The sequence below is a fragment of the Lipophrys pholis genome (genome assembly GCF_963383615.2).
Source record: "Lipophrys pholis genome assembly, chromosome: 5".
NCBI lineage: Eukaryota > Metazoa > Chordata > Actinopteri > Blenniiformes > Blenniidae > Lipophrys > Lipophrys pholis.
Genome location: NC_137628.1, coordinates 10,895,549 through 10,919,920, shown reverse-complemented (window position 1 = coordinate 10,919,920; position 24,372 = coordinate 10,895,549). Strand labels below are relative to the sequence as shown.

The 24,372-nt window shown below is 41.1% G+C and overlaps 1 protein-coding gene across 1 annotated transcript in view; it reads right to left on the bottom strand.

Moving 5' to 3' along the window:
• The window catches only part of gpr179 (G protein-coupled receptor 179), a gene marked incomplete at both ends in the record, with an annotated part of 28,522 nt that overhangs the window by 315 nt on the left and 3,835 nt on the right, over window positions 1-24,372 (bottom strand). Inside the window, 9 exons of the mRNA XM_080463603.1 lie at window positions 677-869; window positions 1,223-1,351; window positions 2,643-2,745; window positions 2,835-2,973; window positions 4,417-4,655; window positions 6,112-6,221; window positions 13,245-13,313; window positions 14,073-14,293; window positions 15,446-15,542. Coding sequence (XP_080319729.1) covers window positions 677-869; window positions 1,223-1,351; window positions 2,643-2,745; window positions 2,835-2,973; window positions 4,417-4,655; window positions 6,112-6,221; window positions 13,245-13,313; window positions 14,073-14,293; window positions 15,446-15,542 — 1,300 coding nt within the window. The remainder of the gene's footprint in view (window positions 1-676; window positions 870-1,222; window positions 1,352-2,642; window positions 2,746-2,834; window positions 2,974-4,416; window positions 4,656-6,111; window positions 6,222-13,244; window positions 13,314-14,072; window positions 14,294-15,445; window positions 15,543-24,372) is intronic.

Sequence of the window (24,372 nt, the reverse complement as noted above, 5' to 3'; positions counted from 1 at the left end):
GGAGACGCTGGTGCACTTGCAGATACATGAACCTGTGGTTTGGGGGACTCTGCTTCAAGAGGATTGTTTTCTACAGGTGGTATGTGATCCCAGGGACAGATGAGTGCCTGCGGGGAGGGTGGCCTTTTTTCTTCGCTGTCATTCGAATTGGCATATGTGACATGTTTCTGATTCTTGTCGCTTGATTGTTCTGGCTCCACCTCCCAAGGACAGACTTCTGCTTTGTCGAATGATTCTGACTGGAGAGCACTGCGGGTTTGGTCACCTATCGAAAGGCTCTGCCTCGACCGAACTGTGTTGGATCTGCTAACCTTGGGTATGTTCTCTATCGAGTGGGTGGTAGTGGAAGTCAGACTCCAGGATTTATGAAGTCTGGTGTGATCGGGATGCAGGAGATTGATATCAATTGTCAGATTCTGGGCACTGGCTGACTTACAGACTCCAGCTGGAATATCCAAGGAGTCGGTCTCTGATCGCTGGGAGCACCTCTTCATAGAATTGGGCCTTAACATAGAGTTGTGCAAAGAGGAGTCTCTCTCCCTAACATAATAATAATCACTTTGAGACTTCCGCATGGATGGTGATGGTGATGGGGTTTTTGATTTCACTGAACTCCTGTAGCTGATACTGACAGTGTCCGGGGTTCTCCTGAAGGAGTCAGAATTTCCACTTCTACTGCGGAAGGATCCGTCTCTCTCCTCGCGGCTGCACTGACGGCTCATTGATTCTGGGATCTCTGCGATGCGTTTAATAATGGATCTGCCCAGTGCACATCGAGAACTTCGCTTCTTTGACAGATGGGGGTTGTTTGCCGTCATCTTCTTTGTCTTGTTGACTTCTAACTGGGCATATAACTTCTTCAGTTCATCCTGGTGCATATAAGGAAGGGTGGGAATTGAGGGTGGGAGCGAGTGGATGGTTGAAATGATTGAGGAGAGGAGAAGAAAGGGAGAGTAGTTTTATGTAAGAAGAATATAGTTTAGGATAGGAAAAGTAAAAAAGGGTGGAGAAAGGTCATACATGTTCATTCTGCCATCGTTTATGAATATTTACACATAATTTATATTTTTAATTATACTCCATTTAAAATCTGTTTAAGTGACTTTAATTAACTTAAATTAATTTACTTTTTATTTTCTCGTTTAAATGTGACCTCAGGAATTTCTGCCACAGTTGGCAGAGTATGTCCCAGTGCAAAGTGATAACATCGTTCTGTGTTTACCCTAAAGTCATCCGGGTCCACACTGTGCTCACTCCAAGCTGAATGAAAACTGCTGTTGAGGTACGAGCCAGAGCGCCGCAGGTCCACTTCATCTTCGTACACCTCAGCTGCTATCTCCTCGCGCCCGGGCTTCGACACATAGAGAAACTGGAATACACAAAAGACCATGTCTGTTGGCACAATTCATGATCACCATTTTCCCTTATGATAACGCACATTGTTTATTCTGGGGGTGTGGGTTTGTTGACCTTCTTAATAAACATTCTTTCAGAAATAATTTGTTTATTGTCAAGAAATATTGAAGAAAGTTGATGAAGACCTTCAAAGGCCTACTGACTTCAAATTTTTCAAATCGTAAGATGTAATTTAATGAGCTATTTTTCATTGCATCTCACAGTGATTGAAGCACCTTCATGGTCATAACATCAAAATTGAAATGAGGAGCAGCAGACAACAGATATTGAATGTAGTTTCAGGCTAAGTCGGAAACATTTGTTGATATTTTGACATCTTAAAGAAATGTACAGTATAAAGGGTTGTTAAAATGTGTTTGCTTCCATACATGATAAAAAGCCTTGCTGGTTCAACATTTCCACTTGTAATCATTGAATACAAGGTATTAATCTGTTTCTAACCCTTCACTACACAACATTAGTTTATGTAACCTATTATTTGCAGAATAATGCCAGCTGTTCTAGTGATACATTTTGTTTCAATTGACTTTGAAGAAATTAACTGAATTATGCCATTTTGAAACGACACAACAACATTATCAAGTGAAAATTGCACATGCACACCACAGCCATGGTAAATATTTCTTCTGCACATGCTCAGTAGCTGGATAATAAGAACAATGTTTCCTGCAGAGTGTCTTGAGTCCCAGTCCATATTCTCCTGGGACTTAGTGGTTTTACAGTTGACAGTCACTTTCAGAACAATCCAAATTGATCGTCTGTCTGTATGAATGTACGTGTACTCCCATTGTTAATGTTTATAGTGTATCATTCTCTGCGTGCAAGTGTGTGTGGTTTCATCACAAAAACAAATGACAGCGCCCATTAGTGCCCTGACATGCTAACTACATTGTTTTCAGTGTTTCTGCCTTTTCCGTGTAAATGGACAAATTTTCAAAACGCAAAACGTTTTTGAAACAAAAACGTTGAAATGATGTGTTTTCACTTGAAACATTGTGTAAACTGGCTCTAAATCATTTTAAAAGATCTGCACTGTTAAAAACAACAACATCAATAGTCGCTTCTACCTGCAATGTGAGTTTATTAAGTTTTAAGTGTAATTGTAGTTTCCAGGCTAGTGTCGCAGGCTATTGGTGTAAATGTGGCCTGCGTTACTTCACCCCAGAGCAGGAGTGTTCTTTCCCTGGAATAAAGCCATGAGGACACGTTGATATTAACATCGGTACCTTTGGAACAAAGAGCAGGGCGAGTGTGACGGTGATGGTGACGTGAGTGTGTGTGAAGGAGAGCAGCAGCATCCAGTCGGGATGGAGAGAAGGAAAAGTGAACCTGAGGAAGGCAGAAACACAAAAATACATTGACTCAGGTTGGCTGAAGTGATTTCAAAAAAGTTTTGACGCAACATTTCTGCTCTTTACCTGAACAGGTGAAACATGGAGGATAGAAGCAGCTCATTGTGGATGGCGATGCCCATGTAGCGAGGCTCGTGGAAGGCTGAGGGTACCGGCCGGACGGCAGTCCACAGCGAGCTGCCCCAGCACAGGAACAGCAGCTCCGCTTAAAACATTCAGAAATATAGAATGGATCTGTGTTCAATCTAGCTAATGCTGACAAAACATAAAAAACTATAGTACAAATATCCTATCACAATATGACTGTCTTTTTTCAGTTTTTACAACTTTGGTCACATTTTGATGATGAATCTCCTCACTGAGCTTTGTTTTTTTCAATTGAAATCAAAAGAAAAATCCAAAATACGTTGTCTTCGATTCACACAAGTTAAAAATGATGTTGTTGTTCCAGTTATTATGCCAGGCTACAAGGCTACCAGGCTGTTAGTTGCTTTTGTAACAAAACCCCACAGAAATTCCCGCAGAGAACAATACGCTATAAACATTGGCGCCGTTTCCACCATCTACATGGAGACGGAGCCCTAGCATTTTGAGAAAGTTGCATTTTCTTCTGTTTCCATGGAGACGGAATCGTAGTGTATTTATAAAGGTACACCATGGGAGTCGTTTTTTATAAAGTTGCATTTTCGAGCACCATTGCCATTTGAACGGACACCCAAGAACAACTTGAAAACAACATCATGTAAACGGGGCCTGAGATGCTTGGTTGGATTCTTTACAGACTGCAGTTTGATTAATTTTGACCCGAATCGACTGTATTATAGCAACTCTACCTTCTTCTCTAATTATTGTTTTTGTTGGTGTTTGGAGATGTTCAAACATTGAACATTGCTTCTGTGTAACATCCTGATCGTAGCAACATCAGCAATGCGGTTGGTAACAATATCAGCAGTGTGGAAATAACTACAATCCAATGGCCTCGTCAACGGTTTTAAGAGATGGAAGCATCAGAGCTTCTTTGCATACAGTCATTTTGATACAGCATCTAAAAAGTAAACATGCAGCTAAATTTCTGTCTGGCTGCAGTTTTCAGTACTTCAGTACTTTTTCAGTTAAAACTAGCAGTGTTTCGTACACATATAGTTTAACAAGTCTCACACAGCAGAGACTTTAAAAGAAGATGTCCAGGAGAGAATCAAGTTAAAAACAACTTCACAAATATATTACAAAGATGTGAGTATCTGATTGGGAAAGTGTCAAGATTGGCTGATACTTGATGGGAATAACTCATTTGGAGATCCGTATTCTCTGTATAAAGAAATATATACCAACTGTGCTTGTGTAACTGTTAACTAATGTGAAACTAATTGTGTGGGCTCATTTCATTTCCTGCTTATATGAGAATAGTCACAGTGCTGCTGTTTCTTTGTGCCTTTGTATTATCTGAAGCTTGGAATTCCTCATTAATCCTAAAATGGAAGTTGTCATTAACATTAGCCTGCTTACACACTGATTAGCATTAGCAGCATTATACTAATGATCATATTGATCAAATGCAGTGGAATGTGTGTTTTCAGAGCACTTGGCGGTTTGTTGAGCATCCACAGGAGATTGGGCTGGTCGTTCCTAACGTGTTGAGGCCGCTCACCCACAGCCATCATGTAGTCCCAGCGGTCCAGGTAACACAGGTTGAAGCCCTGCCCATCAGACGTGGAGGTTGTGACGAACACTGGGATGTTCCTGTCGCGGTTCTGGAGGATGCCCACCGTCCAGGCGCACAGGAACCAGCTGACCGTCATCAGCATCACTCCCAGAATCCTCAGCAAGTGGAGGCTGGACATGTAGGGCACCCGCTGAGCGGTGCGGGACAGGAACACCTTCAGCACCCTGCACACAGACCACAGTACTCATCACAGAATAAGTGTCAAAATGAGGGAGGATTTAAGGAGCATAGGATTTTTTTCCAGCTGCTTCAGACACACATAAATGTATAAATATTATAATAATTACCACCTCCAGTTTCTATAAAGTTGGGACAACGTGTGAAATATAGCGTACTAACTACAGTAGAACAAAGAAAACATCAAATATTGAAGGTAAGACATTCTACCAGTTTGAGTTTAGAAGTAGTGACACATGTGAAAAATGTTTGGACAACAAAATTACACTTTTTTTCCCACACTTATTGTTACAACAGTGTAAACAAAACTCAAATCACTAATGTGACAGGAGCAAGAGAAAATGATGGCAGTGAAATGTATGTTAGATTTATTGTGCTTGCCAGTGAGAAGAGTGTGTGCCTGCACAAGAGTGTGTGGGGGATGGGTGGCTGGTGTCAGTGTTTAATACAAAGAAGTACATTTTACAAATCTTTACACTTGATTACTGAAAAAAAAATCATTAGTTAATTTATCTGATGTAAATGTTAACGTAAAAGCTTCTAGCTTTCATTGTAACATCTTCATGTAATCAATGCTTCACTTCTCCACCTCAGATTCAGGTTATCGGTTAATTTGGCCAAAAATGTTTATTTGACCTTTAATTGACTTTTTGCTGTTACTGTTTTCCTGTTATCATTCAACTTAGCTTTGGCAGCCTTACTTAAGAGCAAACATTGTCAAATATTTTAGTTTAGGTTAATTTGATCAGATCAGTAAAACATGAGCAGAATGACTATCAACACTGACAACTCCAAACTGTTGAATTAGAGAAAATTAATATTACACCTCAAAAATGCTCATATTTGACACACTCGTCTGTGTAATAAGCCTTTTGCAGCTTTCATCCTGCTTGTTTTCTTAGACTTACTCTCACAATATGGTTTTGATTTGAACGCTAATCCCACAGCAATAAAGCAGCTCAGAGATATCACTGATTTCTTCTTGATGAGCATTGTTTCCTCAGTGAAACAGTTCGATCCCCTCATAGATACTTTGGAACTACAATTCTTCCACTGTTAATGTCGTTGTCTCTGCAAGATCATCCCAAATTGTTTATCAGACCACTTTGGCTGCGTTTAAACGCCGCACCTTATGTTTGACAGCTTTGGTCTAGAGTCATGATTCTCAACAGGTGAGTCAACAAACAAGAGAAAATAAGAAAAAGGTATTCAATTTGAAGCTGCATTTAGACCTACATCTCAGGATGGATGCATTTAAAAAAATATATTTTCAGCTTTCAAGAAAGGTTGGATCTACTAAAAGACAAAGTTCTGTTGTTTTTTTTACTTAAATTTAAGCTATTTGAGCAATAAAATTCCCTCTGTGTAGAAGTTCAGACTTCACCTAAACCCCTGAACACCTGAGACCAGTGGGGAACATCAGGCGGAGAAGGCCGGACCCACCGGTACATCTTCAGCGTCACTGTGCCATAGACGATGGAGAAACCGAGCATTCGGACCCAGCGGAGCAGGATGCACCTGAAGATGCTCGGCTTGAAGTACAAGATGAAGACCTGCAGAGGAGGAGGGAGGTCCATTAACAGACTTCATCTTCATCACTGGTAATGTGATTTTGTCTTTTCACAAGTGCTACTGAGACGTTAACTTGAAGTTTGCTTCTGCCATTTCCAAATATAGATTCAAACACTCAATTTGAACTGCAAAGGTTGTGATCAACAAAACTTTGTTGAAGCTTCAGAAGCACAGAAAGTCTAATAGTAGTATCACAGTTTGAGAACATGCTGGATTCTCTTGGTTTGTGAAAAAGCTCCTCCAGCTCTGAGTCCGTGGTGGTTTCACAGATTGCCCTCTTCAGAGAAAAGAGAAAATCAAACCCAGGTGGAGATGTTTAAAGGTGCCACATTATAAAGCTTTTTGACAACCTCACAAAGGTGTAGGAGGACCAATGTATTTCCCCAAATCGAGCCTTGGTCCTGAATTCTAGTCAGTCTAAAAGTCCCTCTAGTGGCTCTACTGAGAACAGGATGTTTCTGTGTCTGAGTCTGCCCACTCCTACTCCAGGTCTGTCGATGGGAACAGATCAATGTTGCCAGATTGGATGGGTTTAAACCCAATTGGGCTTGTTGGGGATCTCGTTTGTGTTCCTTTTTTCTTTGTTTATTGAGTGCAGTTGTGTGTTTATGACGTGTTCTTTACCACACATATAATAGTTTTACAGTTTTAACATGAGTTTCTACAGAGGTTGAGATCTGGGTTGGTTTTTATTGAGGTGGGTGGGTTTTATGTTGTGTTTGGGTTGGAAACAGTGAGTCAGATCTGGCAACCCTGGAGAAGACGCAGCTTTCCCGTGCCATGCGCTCATGTTTACAGAGGATTTATGTCTTAGGCTCATAGAAATGCTGTTTTTCAACCAAATTGAAGCAGAATCTGAGCCAAAGAGAAGCTCTTGAAGAAGTTTAGACTCTGTGGGACGTTTCAGAAAGTAAGTTAAAAACATTACATGTTTGATTTTGCTATGCCCTACGTACATACAAAAACGTGAGCTGTCCATGACCCTGTCACTGCTTCACCTTCAGAGATGCGCTGACTCAGTAGTCAAGCTTTTATACTTTCACCTTTGTCCAACTCACTCAAATATTTACACTCGCCCATTTATTTTGCTTCTTACACATCAACTTAGATGTGAACATTGACGTGCTGCTTCAGAAAAATATCTCATGATAAATGGATCCATCCATCTTCATACAACAGGCAGTGTCCTCTATGGTCCACCAAGGTCACCAGGCAAACACAGGGAAAATGCAGAGAGACAATCACAGTCACCTTCACACCAACTTCTAAAATATCATTTTGCATCTGATCGGTTTAAAAACTATAAAACTGTGTTCATGTTTCACACAAACTAATGTGGGAAAAGATGGAAAATTCCAGTTTCATCTAAAGGTAATTGGTTTGGTTTTGATCTTAAGACACACACACAGAGCAAGTCAGCAAAAAGCAAATATTAGATGAGAAAAATAGACTTTTGAATTTTGAATGGTAAAACTTGCAGCCCTACAGTGGGTTCAACTGAGGTAACAACATTTTTCACTTTAATTCATATAACAGGAGTTTGACTGGGTGAACAACTAATCAGTATTTTTTTCCAAAAGTGAATACGACTTCCAATGCATCCTTAGTGCAGTTACTATTATTCCCACGGCTGGTATGAGTACTGTTACTACAGTTTGTTGTTTCACTATGGCTAACATTCCCATTAACTGGAGCATTATACATGATCTGTTCATGTAACACATGTCATCTGCATTGAAAAACAAACACAACAGAAGCTTTTTCTCATTGCTGTCACATTCGATGACAGGTTGTATCTCAGCCTGGGCTCGGTATGTAACAGCAGACTGGATGACAGTAATCCAGGAATTACAGCTCATTCGACTGTGACAGTCAGTGTCAGTCACCCTGGATAAGAGCATCAGCTAAAGCCTCAGATGGGAACGCAAATTTACATCATTGTGTCCGAAGCATTCATCAAGGATAAGAGTGAATACGTATAGAAGCAGCGGCACCAGAGGAAGGTGGGTTTAATCAGCAGAAATGGCTGGTGCTCAGAGGCAGATTGGGCTCTTGGATGGCTCTGCAGGAAGATGGAATGTGATTGGTGGATCTAAAGCTACAGCGAGTGGGCAGAGCCAAAAAATCATCGGTGGTAACCCGGTGAAATTAAAAGCTTTTCATGCAGGTCTGTTGATTCAGTGAAGAAGCTGAACAGCACATTCCAATAGTGTGGACCATGGCGTTTGAAACCAATGCTCCCAGTTCCAGGTTAACCTCTGGTGACCTGCTGTTGTGGTTAGCAACTCTGAACTCAACAGGAACCTTATCTCTGTTTTCACTTTATACAATAGACATGTATTAAAGATTCACTACTAAACTACTGCCAGGTGATTAATCTCTCCACCAACAGACAAAGCTGATTAAAGAAACATTACTTCTATGTGGAGATGCGACTCCATTCAAGGCCCAAATGTATATATAACAGACTATATATGATGTTGATGTGGAAGACAAGCACATGTAAAAGTACTAACCTTTAGTTATTGGCGAATGCCGAGTACCAATACGAGTACTTATTAAATGCCATAAAGCCTGATTCTCCATACGCAAACGATACCTAAAGGCTGTGTGTAGCTGCAAACCCCCTCTGCACAGTCTCTGTGCCAACGCTACGCGCACCTCCAACAGCCCCACAGCCTATAGTTTACAAGTGTGTCTACAATATGCATAGCACAGTGCATAGCATCAACCTATAGACTGCGCTGTGAGTACTGTGTAGACTGTAGACCAGGATATTTTAGTAGAACATAATTTACAGTCCGTCTCACATTTGTCATTGTCATTAATATAATATAATCTCCAAACAGCGGATGTCACTCTCTTGCGTACCTGCGGGCAACGATGCTTAGGGATGAAGTCACGTAGTACTTGCCAGGTTGTATTGGCGAGTTTTTTTCGAGTGCGAGTACAAGTACTCCGTGCAGTATCGGTGCATCGCTACAAACAACAGTTAAAGACGTTGTAGAAACAGTCTGTCAGTCTGTGGTGAGATTTTAAAGTCAAGCCTGATGCATCGCACACATTCAGGACGAAAACATGAAGTTTCAGATAAATTATATAGACATTTTTTTTCTCACAGTTGCTGAATCATGTGCGGCTCAAACTGAATCTGAAGATGTGTTCAAAATTTTTGAGACTGTTATTGATATTTTCCTCATCGGAGATGTATTTTTAAACCCACCCACAGCCCATCTGCTCTTAATCTGAATGTTGATTATTATGACTCAGTGCTCGGTTCTGTGATCACGCAAACCTTCGTCCTGTCATTCTGTTGATTTTTGGACTTTTCATTCCAGTTTTACTGACAGAAACAGGCATGACTTATTCCAGATACCGACACAAAAACAGTTTCACAATCATGATGGAGTCAAGAAGGTCTTGAACATTTTGACTCAGGTGGTCACGTTGGGACAAAGGACTTTAAAGTGGGTTTTGCACCAACATGTAATGAGGTGGAGCAGTTACAAAACATGTTTTAATCACCTAAAAAACTTAAAATGTATTCTACCTTAGAGGTTTATCCACATTAACCCCCTCCCCTCTCGGCAGACCATTTCTAATTTCGAATGATTCTATCATGAGATGCTATTGTTAATAGTTACAATCTGTTCTCTAGTGCGGTTTCCAGCTTTAAGTCGGCGGGTGCTGGAGCCGATCCAGGGTAAACAGACCTGCAGGGTAAACAGGTCCATCACAGGATGAACACCTTCAACACAGGGTAAACACACACTCATATTCACCCCTACAGACAATGTTAGAGTCAAGAATTTTGTTTTGGGATTGTGTGAGTTGGGTACTTGAGACCTATACTACGCAGCAGGATTTTCTCTTATCGAGGTAACTTCAGGGTTAACTCTGGGTTTTTTCGTGCTGATTCACATCTTACCAGGGTAAATCACTGTGGTAAGTTACGCTGAATTGCTAACCTGCTCAGGAGCAGGTTATTTTCTAGATAAGAGATCAAAGAGTATAAAAGGTCCACCTCCTGACCAATTGATCTTGAGATCAAATTGCGCTGTATGGAGTCAAAAGAAGAATCTGGCGAGCGACACCTTGGAGACTTCAGATATAAAACACGCTGGGAACTAAAACCAGAGTGATGTCATTCTGTTTCCTGGGTGTTTCCTGGGTGTTGACTTAGTATTGACGGCATTTTTGAAATGTTTCTATGACATCTTCCTGATTGGGCTGCCTTTCGCGAGCTAAAACGTTCAATTTACAGGTTGACGCTAAAAGTTTGCTGACCTACACTAGAAAACGGCAGTTTTACAACTTTGCGTGATTTCTGTGAATATGATCACAAATCTATCTTTATTTACTTTAATTCTTCGAATGAGAACAGTCCATATAGATCTTTCTGTCACCATAAGAAATGAAGGTTGGAGGAGTGTTAGTGAATGTAAAATCAGTCAGAGCTTCAGCAGGTCGTCTGTGTGTAGATTTAAAAAAGATGCTCAACCAACACAAACTCTCAGCTACACTCTTCAGAGTTTCTTCTGCTCACATCATCACAGACTGTTTCACAGCTTCAGACTCAGAAGTACAATATTCCTATGGCCATCCACATGTAACAGACAAAACACAATGAATAAACCTCATTCACGATTACGTCATACCCTCCCGCGCGCAAAGCACCATGGGATTGTCTGTGGTATGGGTGCTGAAGGCGGCAGAAGTGCCACTGAGATTACAGCCACCTTGTCCATGCCTGTGATAAAAGACAACATTTATCAGGATCCAAGCTGTGGCTTTAGTGCTGGCAAAGGAGATACCAAGGAGTCGCATGTCACTCTTGTAGGACAGTATTTATACACACATACATGGCGGCGAGTACCACAGGGTATCCCACAGTACACCGCAGCGGAATTCCATAACGTCATCGTGAATATAGTCTATTCAACAACTAGAAATGCTATTTGATGATTCTAAGTATCCTTTCAACATGTAAATCAAACAGGCATGCTCTGTTACTTGTCTAGAAATTACGGGAATAAATGAGACGAGTTCAGTGATACTGAGTCATTTAGCTCAAAGGTCTTTGTCTTTTAAATGTCAGTTTGCAGGAAAGGCTGTTGCATCTTGTAAAATCCAAATAAAATCTGAATTTAAATCAGTAAGATCATACAGAGACAACCAGTCAGATTGCTTTTTTTGTTTGTTTCAAAAGTCTACAACTAGGGTGTCAAACATAAGACCCTCAGCCAAAACTGGCCCACAAGAGGTTCCAATTCAACCAAACCACCAAGCAAATTGTAAAAATATCAAAGAAAACTTTTCTTTTTTTCAACCAAAGCAGACACAGCACAAACATGGTTGATTTCTGGGGCCTTATACACTCCTGGTCTACACAACGATACAATATGCAACAGTCTAATACAGTGTGATATACTACAATGAGCTGCAATGATATGATACAAAATGAAACTACTTATACATTATAAAGTGATGCAATGCAATGATGGTGTTTGATATCATGCAATACGATGCAATAAGATCTGAAGACATGAATCAACATGATATGATACAATATAAAGTAATATGCTGTGGTGATACACTATGATATTATTTTACAATACAACATGAGATGACACAGTGGGATACAATATGATACACTCAAACTGCAACTAACACATTTTATGGTTCCCTGACATGGGTAAATCTTAAAATGAGAATTTACTCAATAAAAAGTTTTCTTTTTCAAACATCCCATGTTATGTTGCAAGTTAAGATAAGTTTGTATTTTGTGTTTCCTTTACTACTCACTGTCATTACTGTTTTCTCTGGTCTTTCTTGTTTGGGCGGGGTTCGAAATGGGTTTGGCGGTTGGAATCCCGCTCTATCCGAGCCATTGCCATTGTGTCCTTGGGCAAGGCACTTTACCCATATTGGAGGGTATTTAATGGTGCATGAACGCTGGTGGTGGTCCCCTATATAAATCCAAGCTATTACCATTATTATTATTAACTTAGATTCAACCAGTTTCAGGCTGCAATTTAATGATGTTAATGTGAGCTTCCGGAGATTGGGGCAATGAATACGTCTCTACCTCTGAGCTTGGTTCTGCAGCTTTATTCCTGCTTGCTCAGAGGGAATTGTAGGTTTTTCTCAGTAAAAGTATCTTGAGATGACTTTGCTTTATTTGGTACTATAGAAACAAAACTGAATTGAACTCTCCTTATTTGCACTCATAAGTTGAGGATATGATTCAATTCTTTTTCCTTTCAAATGTGTATTTTAGCATTAAAACGAATGCTAATTAAACTTAATTTAAAAATTGTAAATCTGATGTAATAACCCTCCTTTTTGCTTCACATATTCCTCACTGGCGAAACGCAGTGTTTCCACACTGTGGCATTTCAATTAAAGCCCTGAATATTCTGTCCCATCATCCTCCTTATAATTAAAGGCCACAAGATGCCACCTCTGTGTGGTTAAGTGAGGCGGAGCCGGCAGTCGATTAACATGTTCACACACTCAAACATGGCACGTTGAACTCAATTGCAGATCAATACTGTGCAGTGGAGGAGCCGCTCTGCACACAATGAATCACTTTGCATGATCGAGCCCACATCGACTCTCGCAGAGATGGACAAAAAGTAAAAGTCAAGGCCGGCTTATGGTAACGGCTCTTTAATTGGTAAAATTAATCTAAAGACAGATTGATTGATAATCTATGATGAGAGCAGAGAGACGTTATGAAAAATCTCTGCCATGGACCCACCCACCCCATTACACACACACACACACACACACACACACACACACACACACACACACACACACACACACACACACACACACACACACACACACACACACACACACACACACACACCTTCACCCCGCTCACCCTCCCATAAATGGTCCATTATGATATAATCCAGGGCGCTGTGCTGTGCAGTGATCTGTAAAGAGCTGTAATCTGTGACACTCTGGGCCTGCCAGCTCGCTCACACACTCACTGGGAAGTAGAGGAGGAGAGAGCCGAACAGAATCGTCTCCAGCAGCAGGAGGCCGGATGCTCGGATCCTCTGAGAGTAAAGAAGAAGGACGAGGAGGAAGATATGGAGAAAAACAAGTCATGAAAAAGCACAAACTACAAAAAAGTGCATTTTTGAGTTAACAACTCAAAGTCCCAGAAAAGACTTTTTCACCTCCATGGTTTCATCCATCCATCCATCCATCCATCCATCCATCCATCCATCCATCCATCCTTCCTTCCTTCCATCCATCCATCCATCCATCCATCCATCCATCCTTCCTTCCTTCCATCCATCCATCCATCCATCCATCCATCCATCCATCCATCCTTCCTTCCTTCCATCCATCCATCCATCCATCCATCCATCCATCCATCCATCCATCCATCCATCCATCCACCCCCTTCATGAAAGTGAGTTTAAATGAAGGGTTAAAAACAGAGGTGTAGCCAACAGAAGTGAAGCGTCTTGAAACTGCATTTAGCTCAGAATCAAACTTAGAGTTTTAGTAAAAGGCTAACTGAGGTGTGTGCGTGAGAGGGAGTTTGTTTCCTGACACCACAGTTGGTTTATCATCTCTCAGCCGCTGTTTAGTTTCAAGAAACTCCCAAAACCGATGTGAGATCTGTTATTCAATCGCAGGATTCATGAACAAAACAGTAACAACTGGCATAGTTTGTTATCAAAACAATATGACTTTAGATTGGAAACCATAACATATTTTGTATTCGGTAAGTTTACTGCGTTGTGCTTCAGAACTTTGCACTCTATTCATATGGTGGCCCGGCTGAGCCAAAAGTCTTGACTCACCCGATTCCGACGATGGCGGTAAGCCGCCAGCATGCTGACAAAGATGAGGAGCATGAAGACCCCCTGGACAGCCAGCACGCCGGCCCTGAGGAGCCAGTCCTCCTGCACCCAGCAGGGTGTGCCGTCCTGGCAGCTCTTGCAGCCCGGCCAGCAGGGGAGGCAGATGGGCATGTTCGGGTAACATGTACCGCCACCGTCACTCCCGTTCACAGGGCCTCCATCTGTAGCACACACACACACACACACACACACACACGCACAAAATATATAATAATATATAGTCGTGTGCAGAAAAATTTGTTTTTTCCAAGCTCTAAGTGTTTCAACGAACCAAATATATGTTGGTGGGAAACCATTGCTCAATCTCATACTGTTATACATAATGACTTGGTTGATTTGAGTTATAGATTTGCAACATAAGAGGTGATCACTATGTTAAATTTCCTTAGAAATGTAAAATATTCAAATTCATACTACATGTCAGCCAAAGAAAAAACCTTAAAACTTCAAACGTGCAGTTCCTACATCAGATGCTTTGGATTCAAATTTTTATATTAAACTTCTATAAGCACAACGATTGTCACATTTATTAGTATTCTCCTTGCTTCTGTTAAGGAATTTATTGTTTTTTCCCATAACATTTTTGAAAAATACTTGAGAAAAAAATCAAAATATGTAAAAAAGGTATGTTGAAAAAAGCCTACTCACCTGAGCAGATATTCATATAATATTCATAAAAGAAAAAAGGCATGTTTGAACTATACATATTTGCTCCAAAACACCATCAAATCAGCCTGTTGCTCCAACATGGAGGTGATTATGTTTCATGGTAACAGTGTCGCGCTGCAGCTTGACCCTTTTCTTGCTTCTCAGAGCAGCTTGGTGTTACTGGCTTGTTCTACCTGTTGTCTGTGTCTTTTTAAGTGTCTGTCTTAGTTCCTCTCTCACTTTGTGTGACAGATTTCTTTTGTTTTCCTGCACTGATTGTTTCCACCTTTGTCTTGTTATCCTCCTTCAAATAATTAAGGCCCCATTTATGCAATGTTTTCAAGCGAAAATGGAATACTTGTTTTCGGGCCCTTGCAGACCTGGCGTTGACATGCGTTTCTGGCGGTCAGATCACATGTGATGAGCCTTAAAGACAAGTGTGACCAGGCACCAAAGACCTTTCACTCAGACCACTTCCCGAGGTGGTGAGCGACTCATCTTATCACCTAGACATTGTAGTGTGAACTGCATGAGTCCTGAGATGGTGGCCTCACAAAAAATGTGTCCTACGCAAACATCGTCAGTGAGGTCTGAGTTATACAGTCTTTAAATCTTTTCAACTTTCTAAAGAAACTCTGGAACAGAACAACGGCCGACTGACTGACCTGAGTCCTGGGGGGCGAGCTCGGGGTCGTAGTATCCCTCTTTACAGCGGCAGCAGTACTGACCCAGACGGAAGCCTCTGCTTGGTATTGGCACACACTGAAAGAAAACAAACTGCTTTTTCAAGTTTTGCTGATATTTGAAAACATGCGGTGAAAACTCTGCTTGATCTTTATTAATCAGTAATCAAATGTTTATTTACTCCAACATTAGGGTTGCAAAGAGGGATCCTTCGTCATGAACCTTGAGCAGCTTGTTAAGTATTTTAATCAAATAGAAGCTGCTTCGATACACACTGTCATCATTTGTTGTATCTGTTGGTGAAGAGTGATGAAAAAAAACAGAGTCCCAAATGCCTTTGTTCAATGCTCATTAACCCTTTATAAAGTGTTCATTGCCATATCTCAGAATACGCGAATACCTCAAAGTCCATGTAAATTGTGACATTTAAACATGATCAAACATGTTACAAAGCTGTTTAACACATTTTTCAATTTATTTCTGTGAAAGACGGTTTTTCATTGTTTAGTCATTATAGTTTCAGGTTAATTGCCTTGGAGGAATAATGAGATGCTTCATCAGAGCAAAGAAGATGGAAAATTCAAGCAGCAACACCAATCTCAATGTTGAGCATAACCAACATATAACATACATATGTGTGTTACACGACTGTCATCCAACTACAGTTATTAGTTATTATTGACAGTTTGTAAGAAGAAGTTTGTCAGTTAAAGGTGACATGATGACATAACAGACTGGTGTATTTTTGGTTGTGCGCTTCATGAGGATCCATTTCAACTAACTTGTTATCAGTGATACTGTTACTTTTTTCAGTAACGAGGAATGTAATGCATTACTTTTTCCAAACCAGTAATCAGATTAAAGTTGCTTATCCTGCATCCTACAGGGTGTTGGACCTCCATTCCTTCACCTCCAACTGGACACACACACACACACACACACACACACACACACACACACACACACACACACACACACACACACACACACACACACACACACACACACACACACACACACACACACACACACACACACACACACACACGCACTGGCAGTCCCAGCAAGCTCACTTGACCCGCCCCCTTTCTCCACTCTCAGCCAATCACAGGCCAACTTGTTCTAAAGGCGCGTTAACACAAAAGAATAGAAACACAAAAGAATAGAAACCAACAGAACGTCATTATTGAACCTGCATCAACATTGCAACAATAACACAACTGCAGAGATGTTACTCAGATGTGACTCGGTGCAAAACCAGTAAGTGGGGAAGAGTTGAAGCGTTTTGGCAAAACCGGTTGCGATTTTTATGTTGAGACGGTGGAGGGGTGTTATCGTCAGCTCTTTCAAGTTAACTGTAGCATTACTGCTCGTTACAGGTAATTGTTCAGGAATTCGTAAAAGAAGTGCCTCTCCTGCAGTCTCCAAGATTTAAAGCCCTAAAAATGTCTTCAGGTGATATGTGTGACAGAAATTGTGGAGCGAAAAATGTTTCCTGGGATATCAAGATCTTTTACAAGAAACCATTTGAATGGCTTTTTTTGGGGGGGGGGGTTAATGATATCCAACAGTTTCATGTAGCCTTATTTTCCAGGTGCAGATTTTAGTTCCCTTCATGAAAACAAACCTCCTGGTAAACAAGAACTAAAATGGAAATCTTGAGCCTTGCTTGAACCAGGAAAGGTTCATTACTGCCACTTAAACAAACGGCCACTTGAGAAGCGCCTGGTTACGTTCACTGTGATTCAGAACCCACCAATTACACCCACAGTCCTCCAGAAGACCAAACTGTGCTCAGAGTAACATCATGTGTTGATTAGAATCATACAGTGCATTTATTTAATCGCTCCAACACAACTTTTGGGTGAGAGCATCGTCACAAACCTATGAGACAAACTTTTACAATTCTATTGTGTCATCTATTTGTTCTGAACTTCCTAACAGGTGTAATTCACCTATCATTGTGTCAAAATCACACTGTGAACAACACATACTGCACATCCTGTAACACATAGGCACAGTTACATGATTTTTACATGTAATTTGATGTATTCTGAGTAAGAACTCTCAGTTACTGTATTCTGGATCCTTTGTTTACATTCACTCCCTCAGACTTTTGGTAATTAGGTCATTTAGTTTAAAAGTGTTGAAGGACCAACATGCAAAATTTTAACATTTTGGTTGAATCAAAGAAAAGCCTTACAATGTCACAAAACATCAGAATGGAAGTCTGTATTTTGTGATTTACACTTTAATTAGCAAGACTGGCTCAGGTTGTAGTACCACTTTCTACCACAAGATGGTGTATTGAGTCACACTGGGGTTTGATGTTTTCTCAGTCCAACAAGACAGGATTGTGTGTGCACTAGGAGATGTAAGAGTGAATAAAATGATCGGTCTTACCAACTATGAGTTGAGTCTAACGCAGTCTGACTCATTGCATTGCTATAATTTTTATCAGAATAAATACCCCAAAAAGTTATTTGACTTGTCACATGCACAAACTTTCAACAATGGTGATTCATGTCAAACAAAGCTAAAGCTAAATCTGAGACTGGTGCCAAACTACGAGCAATGGCAAATCAGGCCTGAAATATTTATGAAACAAATAAAATAACAGCTGATGAGCAAAGTGCTAACATGATCCACAGTCACAGTAGACTCGTTAAAACAGTAATATGGAAGTGACAAGTAAAACAAGCTGTCACTGAACCCAAAAGTTTGTGTCTCTGATCCTATTAAAAGGTGATGCTTCATGAAATAAGAGAACAAGGAAGTTATTTTGAATTGTACCAATGAAATGATTCTGAGGCAAAAACTGTTTTCAGAGATGTAAATGCTACACATGTCAGTGATGTCCCCATCCATCCATCCATCCATCCATCCATCCATCCATCCATCCATCCATCCATCCATCCATCCATCCATTACAGAACAAACACAAAGACAGACTCACAAAGATGGTCAATTTTGAGTCACCAATCAACTTAAAATACATATTTTGGATCCGTGGGATGGAGGGCAGTCTGAGAAGACCCATGTATAGACAGGAAGAACATGCAAACACCTAAATCTTTCAAGAATGGAGCCACGAATATACTCGACGCAAGGATGCTAATCACTACACCACCAAATCATCCTAAAGCCAGCTATATAAGCTGCTAAAAAAGAAAAGGGGGAACACTAAAATAACACATCCTAGATCTCAACTAATGAAATAATGCAGTTGAAAGTCCTTATTAAATATCTAGCAGAGTGCATTGAGATCAAATTAACATAAAAATTATCAATGTAAATCAAAATTATTATCCCATGGAGGTCTTGATTTGGAATCATACTCAAAATAAAAGTGGAGAATCACATTGCAGGCTGATCTAACATCAGCGAAAATTCCTCAAGACAAGTGAAAATGAGGCTCAGTAGTGTGTGTGGCCTCCTCGTGCCTGTATGACCTCCCAACAACACCTGGGCATGCTTCTGAAGAGGCGGAGGATGTTCTCCTGAGGGATCGACTCACAGACTTGGATCAAAGCATCAGTCAACTCCTGGACAGTCTGTGGTGCAACGTGTGGTTGGTGGATGGAACGAGACATGATGTCCCAGATGTGCTCAATTGGATTCAGGTCTGAGGAACGGGCAGGCCAGTCCAGAGCATCAATACCTTCATCATGGAAGAACTGTTGACACACTTCAGCCCCATGAGATCTGGCATTGTCCTGCATCAGAAGGAACCCAGGAACCACTGCACCAGCATATGGTCTCACAATGGGTCTGAAGATCTCATCCCTGTACCTAATGGCAGTCAGGGTACCTCTGGCTACCACATGGAGGGAAGTGCAGCCATCCAAAGACATGCCTCCCCACACCATTACTGACCCACCTCAAAACCGGTCATGCTGGAGGATGTTGCAGGCAGCAGAACGTTCTCCACGGCGTCTCCAGACTCTCACGTCTGTCACATGTGCTCAGTCTGATCCTGCTCTCATTTGTGAAGAGCACAGGGCGCCAATGGCGAATCTGCCAATATGGGTGTTCTCTGGCAAACGCCAATCACCCTGCACAGTGTTGGGCTGTAAGAACAGGCCCCACTTGTGGATGTTGGGCCCTCATAGCACCCTAGTGAAGTCTGTTTCTGACAGTTTGAGCAGAAACGTGCACATTGGTGGCCTGCTGGAGGTTATTTTGCAGGACTCTTGCAGTGCTCCTGTTCCTTCCTGCACAAAGGAGGAGGTAGCGGTCCTGCTGCTGGCTTGTTGCCTTCCTACTTCCCCCCTCCACATCTCCTGGTGTCCTGGCCTGTCTCCTGGTATATCCTCCATGCTCTGGACAATGCTGGAAAACACAACAAACCTTGCCACAGCTCGCATTGATGTGCCATCTTGGATGAGCTGCACAACCTGAGCAACTTGTGTTGGTTGTAGACACGCCTCATGCTGCCTCGAGAACTGAGAACACTAACAAAATTCAAAAGTGACCAAAACATCAGAAATTAAATGGGAGAAATGAGAATCAAAACAACTCATAGAGTCAAAATAAAATCTCATAGTTAAGTGTGTGTCTGGCTGTGGCATCACAACCCAGCAGCACTTTGTAAATACACACACACACACACCACACACACACACACACACACACACGCACACACACACACACACACACACACACACACACACACACACACACACACACACACACACACACACACACACACACACACACACACACACTTGGATACGCCGTGTGTTAATCTAAGTTAAAAGCTAAATGGATACATAATGCCTCCACTGAGAGTATTATCCTTTTCTAGAGAAATCCTGTTCCCTCCCCGGCCCAAACACACACACACACACACACACACACACACACACACACACACACACACACACACACACACACACACACACACACACACACACACACACACACACACACACACTCAGTTAAACACCTCCATACAAACACACACACTGGCCAATGTATACATAGAAACTGGCGACCCCCTTTTCAGATGCTGACGGACCTGATGGCTGATGGCACCGGCTGAGTATTAATGCAGTATGGATTAGCAATCCACTTAATTCTCCTCCAGGCCACAGCCCACTTCAACAGCCATTGGATTCCCTCATCTGTGATGTTTATGTTGAAAGTATAGATCATCACTCACTTCTGAAGCTTTCTCGGCTTGCGCTTGGTGTTTTTTGATTATGGCTTTTCACTTCATTTATCATCGTAAACAAAAACCATCTGCTACAATATGACCACTGGAGAGATGGTATATCAAACCTACATGTTACCTTGGCACGTGTCACATGGTGTGATATTCTGGGAAGTGATTATTTTGGGATAGAAACTGATGTGTGAGAAACAATAACTGAATTAATTTGATGGGACCAAACAGCACTGACAAGACGACTGAATCAGCTCTGAGGACAGGAAGCATCACCTTCTAGTACTTTGTTGGATACCGGATAGCTGCAGATTGCTTATATTCCACATGTTGTACAACTGCACAATTCAACAAACTACTATGGTCCGTTTATGTTTCCTTAATATAAGGATGTGGCTGTGCATTGATGTGCATTGATGGGCCTTGTCATTGACCACCAAAAAGGCTCCAGGATGGCTGAGAGAGTGTGGAGGTGATAGAGTTTCTCTTTGTGTCTATCATGTGATCAGGTGGTAACCAACTCTCTCTCTCTCTCTCTCTCTCTCTCTCTCTCTCTCTCTCTCTCTCACACCCTTCAACTTTACTCTGGACAAAGTATCGATAGATCATCTGGACTACCAGGTTGGGTGCACTCGGGTGTACTCCCACTCGGTTCTTTAATTCAACAACATAAAGCATCTTTTCATTTTTATGCAGATGACACACAGATATACCTTCCTCTAAGATCTGATGACCCGGGAGGACTTGTTGTTGTTTTTAACTGTTATGACATTAAACGTTGGATGGCTCAAAATCTTCTCCAAATAAATCATTCCAAATCCGAAATAAATCTCTTCAACCCCCTAAACCCACACAATACTCTGTCTGTCAACAACCTTGGTCTATTATCCTCCATTGTGAAGCCCATTGCCAGAAATCTTGGAGTTTTATTTGATCCTGACCTCAATTTCACCCCCAACATCAAAAAGGTTATCCAGTCCTGTTTCCTCCAAATCCATCTTATCTCCAAATTGAAGACAATTCTCTCTCGCCCTGACATGGATAAAGTTATTCATTCTCTCATCTTCATCCGCCTCGACTACTGCAACTCCATTTTATCCGGTATCTCTTCCAAGCCCCTTTATCGCCACCAAGTAGTCCAAAATGCAGTAGGTAGGGTTCTTACTGGTTTTAACAGGCGACAACACATCACACCTATCCTGGCGTCCCTCCAATGGCTCCCTGTCCGTTCTAGAATTGATTTTAATTGATTACTTTTAAAGCTCTTCGCTGTCATGGCCCCAGTTATATTACTGACCTGCTGTCCCCATACAAGCCTGCTCGCAGCCTTAGATCCTCGGGTGGATCCCTTCTGATCATCCCAAAGACAAAACTTAAATCTAAGGGTGAGTATGTGTTCTCCACCAGGGCCCCTTGACTTTGGAATCACCTGCCCGAGGAGATAAAGCTTGCAGAATCAGTGACTTCTTTTAAATCGCTTCTAAAAACCCATTTCTATAGACTCGCTTTTAATTGAAGCTTCCCTTTTTTTTTTTTTGCTTGTTTTTATTCCATTGATCTATTTTTAACAAAATTATGCCCCTTTATCTTTTCTATGCTCTTTTTAGCCACCTAGGCCTGAGGTGTTTTGTCACCAATAATGTTTGCCTGTAACTTCCGTCTCTTTAATGATTGTCTCCTCTGTCTCACCTGACTTTTTCCCCCGTTTTTTGTCTGTGTGTTTACTGTAAAGCACTTTGTGCAAAAACTGTTCTGAAAAGTGCTATATAAATAAAGCTATTATTATTATTATTATTATTATTATTATTATTATTATTATTATTATTATTATTATTAACCGAGATACACAGTGAAAAAGAAAAACTAAGCTGACAGAGACAAAGATATGATGGTTCTGATGTTATGAAACCTTGCGTCAAATCATTCTTTCTGACAAGATGAGAAGAGATTAGATACAATGAGATATCATAAGATTAGATTAGAGCCAAAGTTATGAAAGGATAAGAGATGAACATGTTGAGAAACAGAAAAGAGATGCAAAGCGATGAGATGGCATGAGGAGAAATGAGAGTCAGTGATGACAATTGATGACATGAGATGAAAAAATAAGAAATCTGAAGAATCACAAAGACAGCTTGAGATTAGATTATATGCAATGGGAAGGAATGACAAGCAGTTATGAAAATAAGATTAGATAGGAACAAACGAAAAGTAGTTATGAAATTAGGCAAACTGAGTTGAAATGAGTAGTTGTGAGGTGAGAAGAGTTATGAAATGAAATGAGAAGCAATGAGAAGCAGTGAAGAGATGAAGTGAAGAACAATAGGAAGCAGTCATGAGATGAGATGAGATGAGATGAGATGAGGTGAGGTGAGGTGAGGTGAGGTGAGGTGAGGTGAGGTGAGGTGAGGTGAGGTGAGGTGAGATGAGATGAGATGAGATTTAAAAATACAAAGTAGTGAGAAAATGTGAAGAAATACAAAGTACTTGTAAGATGAGTTAGTAATGAAATGAGATGAGAAGAGAGGCAGTCTATTAGACTAGAGGATGAGAGGATGGATAAGATGAGAGAAGGGATAACTTGTGGAACCAGCAATAGATAAAAGGAGGTGGTGAGTGGCTAAAACACAGGACAGAACAGAAAATGAGAAAGTAAAAGCTGAGAAGGTGCAGCTCCTCAGGCCGGGTCAGACGGGGAAGGATGAAGAGGTAAAATGTGGATTTAGAAGATTTTTTTTTACGTGTTCTTTTCTTGTGTTTCAGACCTTTGTGAGTTCGGCGCATAAAGTGGAAGTATACCGACGGGCAGGATTATCATCATAATCCATCAGATCATCCCGCAGCCCGCCACCAAGCACAGCCATCTTTAAATAGACAGCTGAGATGAGAGGTGGGGGATTGGGTGGCGACTGACAGGCTGGCAGGGAAAAGGCAGGAACAGGAGTGGAGGATGGGGCTGCAGACAGCAGAGTGGACGTGTGAAAGGATGAAAGCAAGAGGGAAGGTTAAAAGGCAACGGTGAAGTAATGAGCGCAGGCAGACAAAGCTTTAACCATTTGGAGAGGTCTGTGTTTTGAATGGGTTTGTGTATTTGTGATGTAACTAAAAGCCCAAAATTAAAGTCAGACCATTTCAAAAGCTCAGCTTCTGATTGGTCAGAACAAACATGGAACATGAACAGCCTGAGCTTCAGCGTCCAGTGACAACAATAATGCCTTAACACACCACACCGACATGAGAAGCAGTGGTCAACGCAACATCATCACTTTGATTTTATTCTCAAAGACTGGAAGGTCTTCTTGCTCACATTAGTAGGAACGCAGTTAGTCGAACAATCTTAGCCAATGTTTATGCAAAATGGAAGAAATGGTTCAGGAATATACTAAACTTGAACATTTATTATCCGAGAACAACTGATCAAACTCTTTGAACAACAAGCCTAAACAAAGATTATTAGTTTTGTGCTACTTCAGCTTTTTTTTGTTGTTGAAATATACAAGAAAGTTGGATTTAAAATATATAGGTGGTGGAGAAATCTTGTTTTGTCTCAGAACTATGTATAATTTGCAGTCTGTGTTCAAGGATGACCTGTGTCAGCACTTCTGGAACCCCTGTGCTACCTTTGGTGTCCTTCAATGTAGACTCAAAACAATTCAGTCTTTAAGAAGACGCTGTCTGACTTCAGAGTTAGGCAAACTCCTGGACAATCATGCAAAGGTTGTACTGGGATGTTGTCTCTTC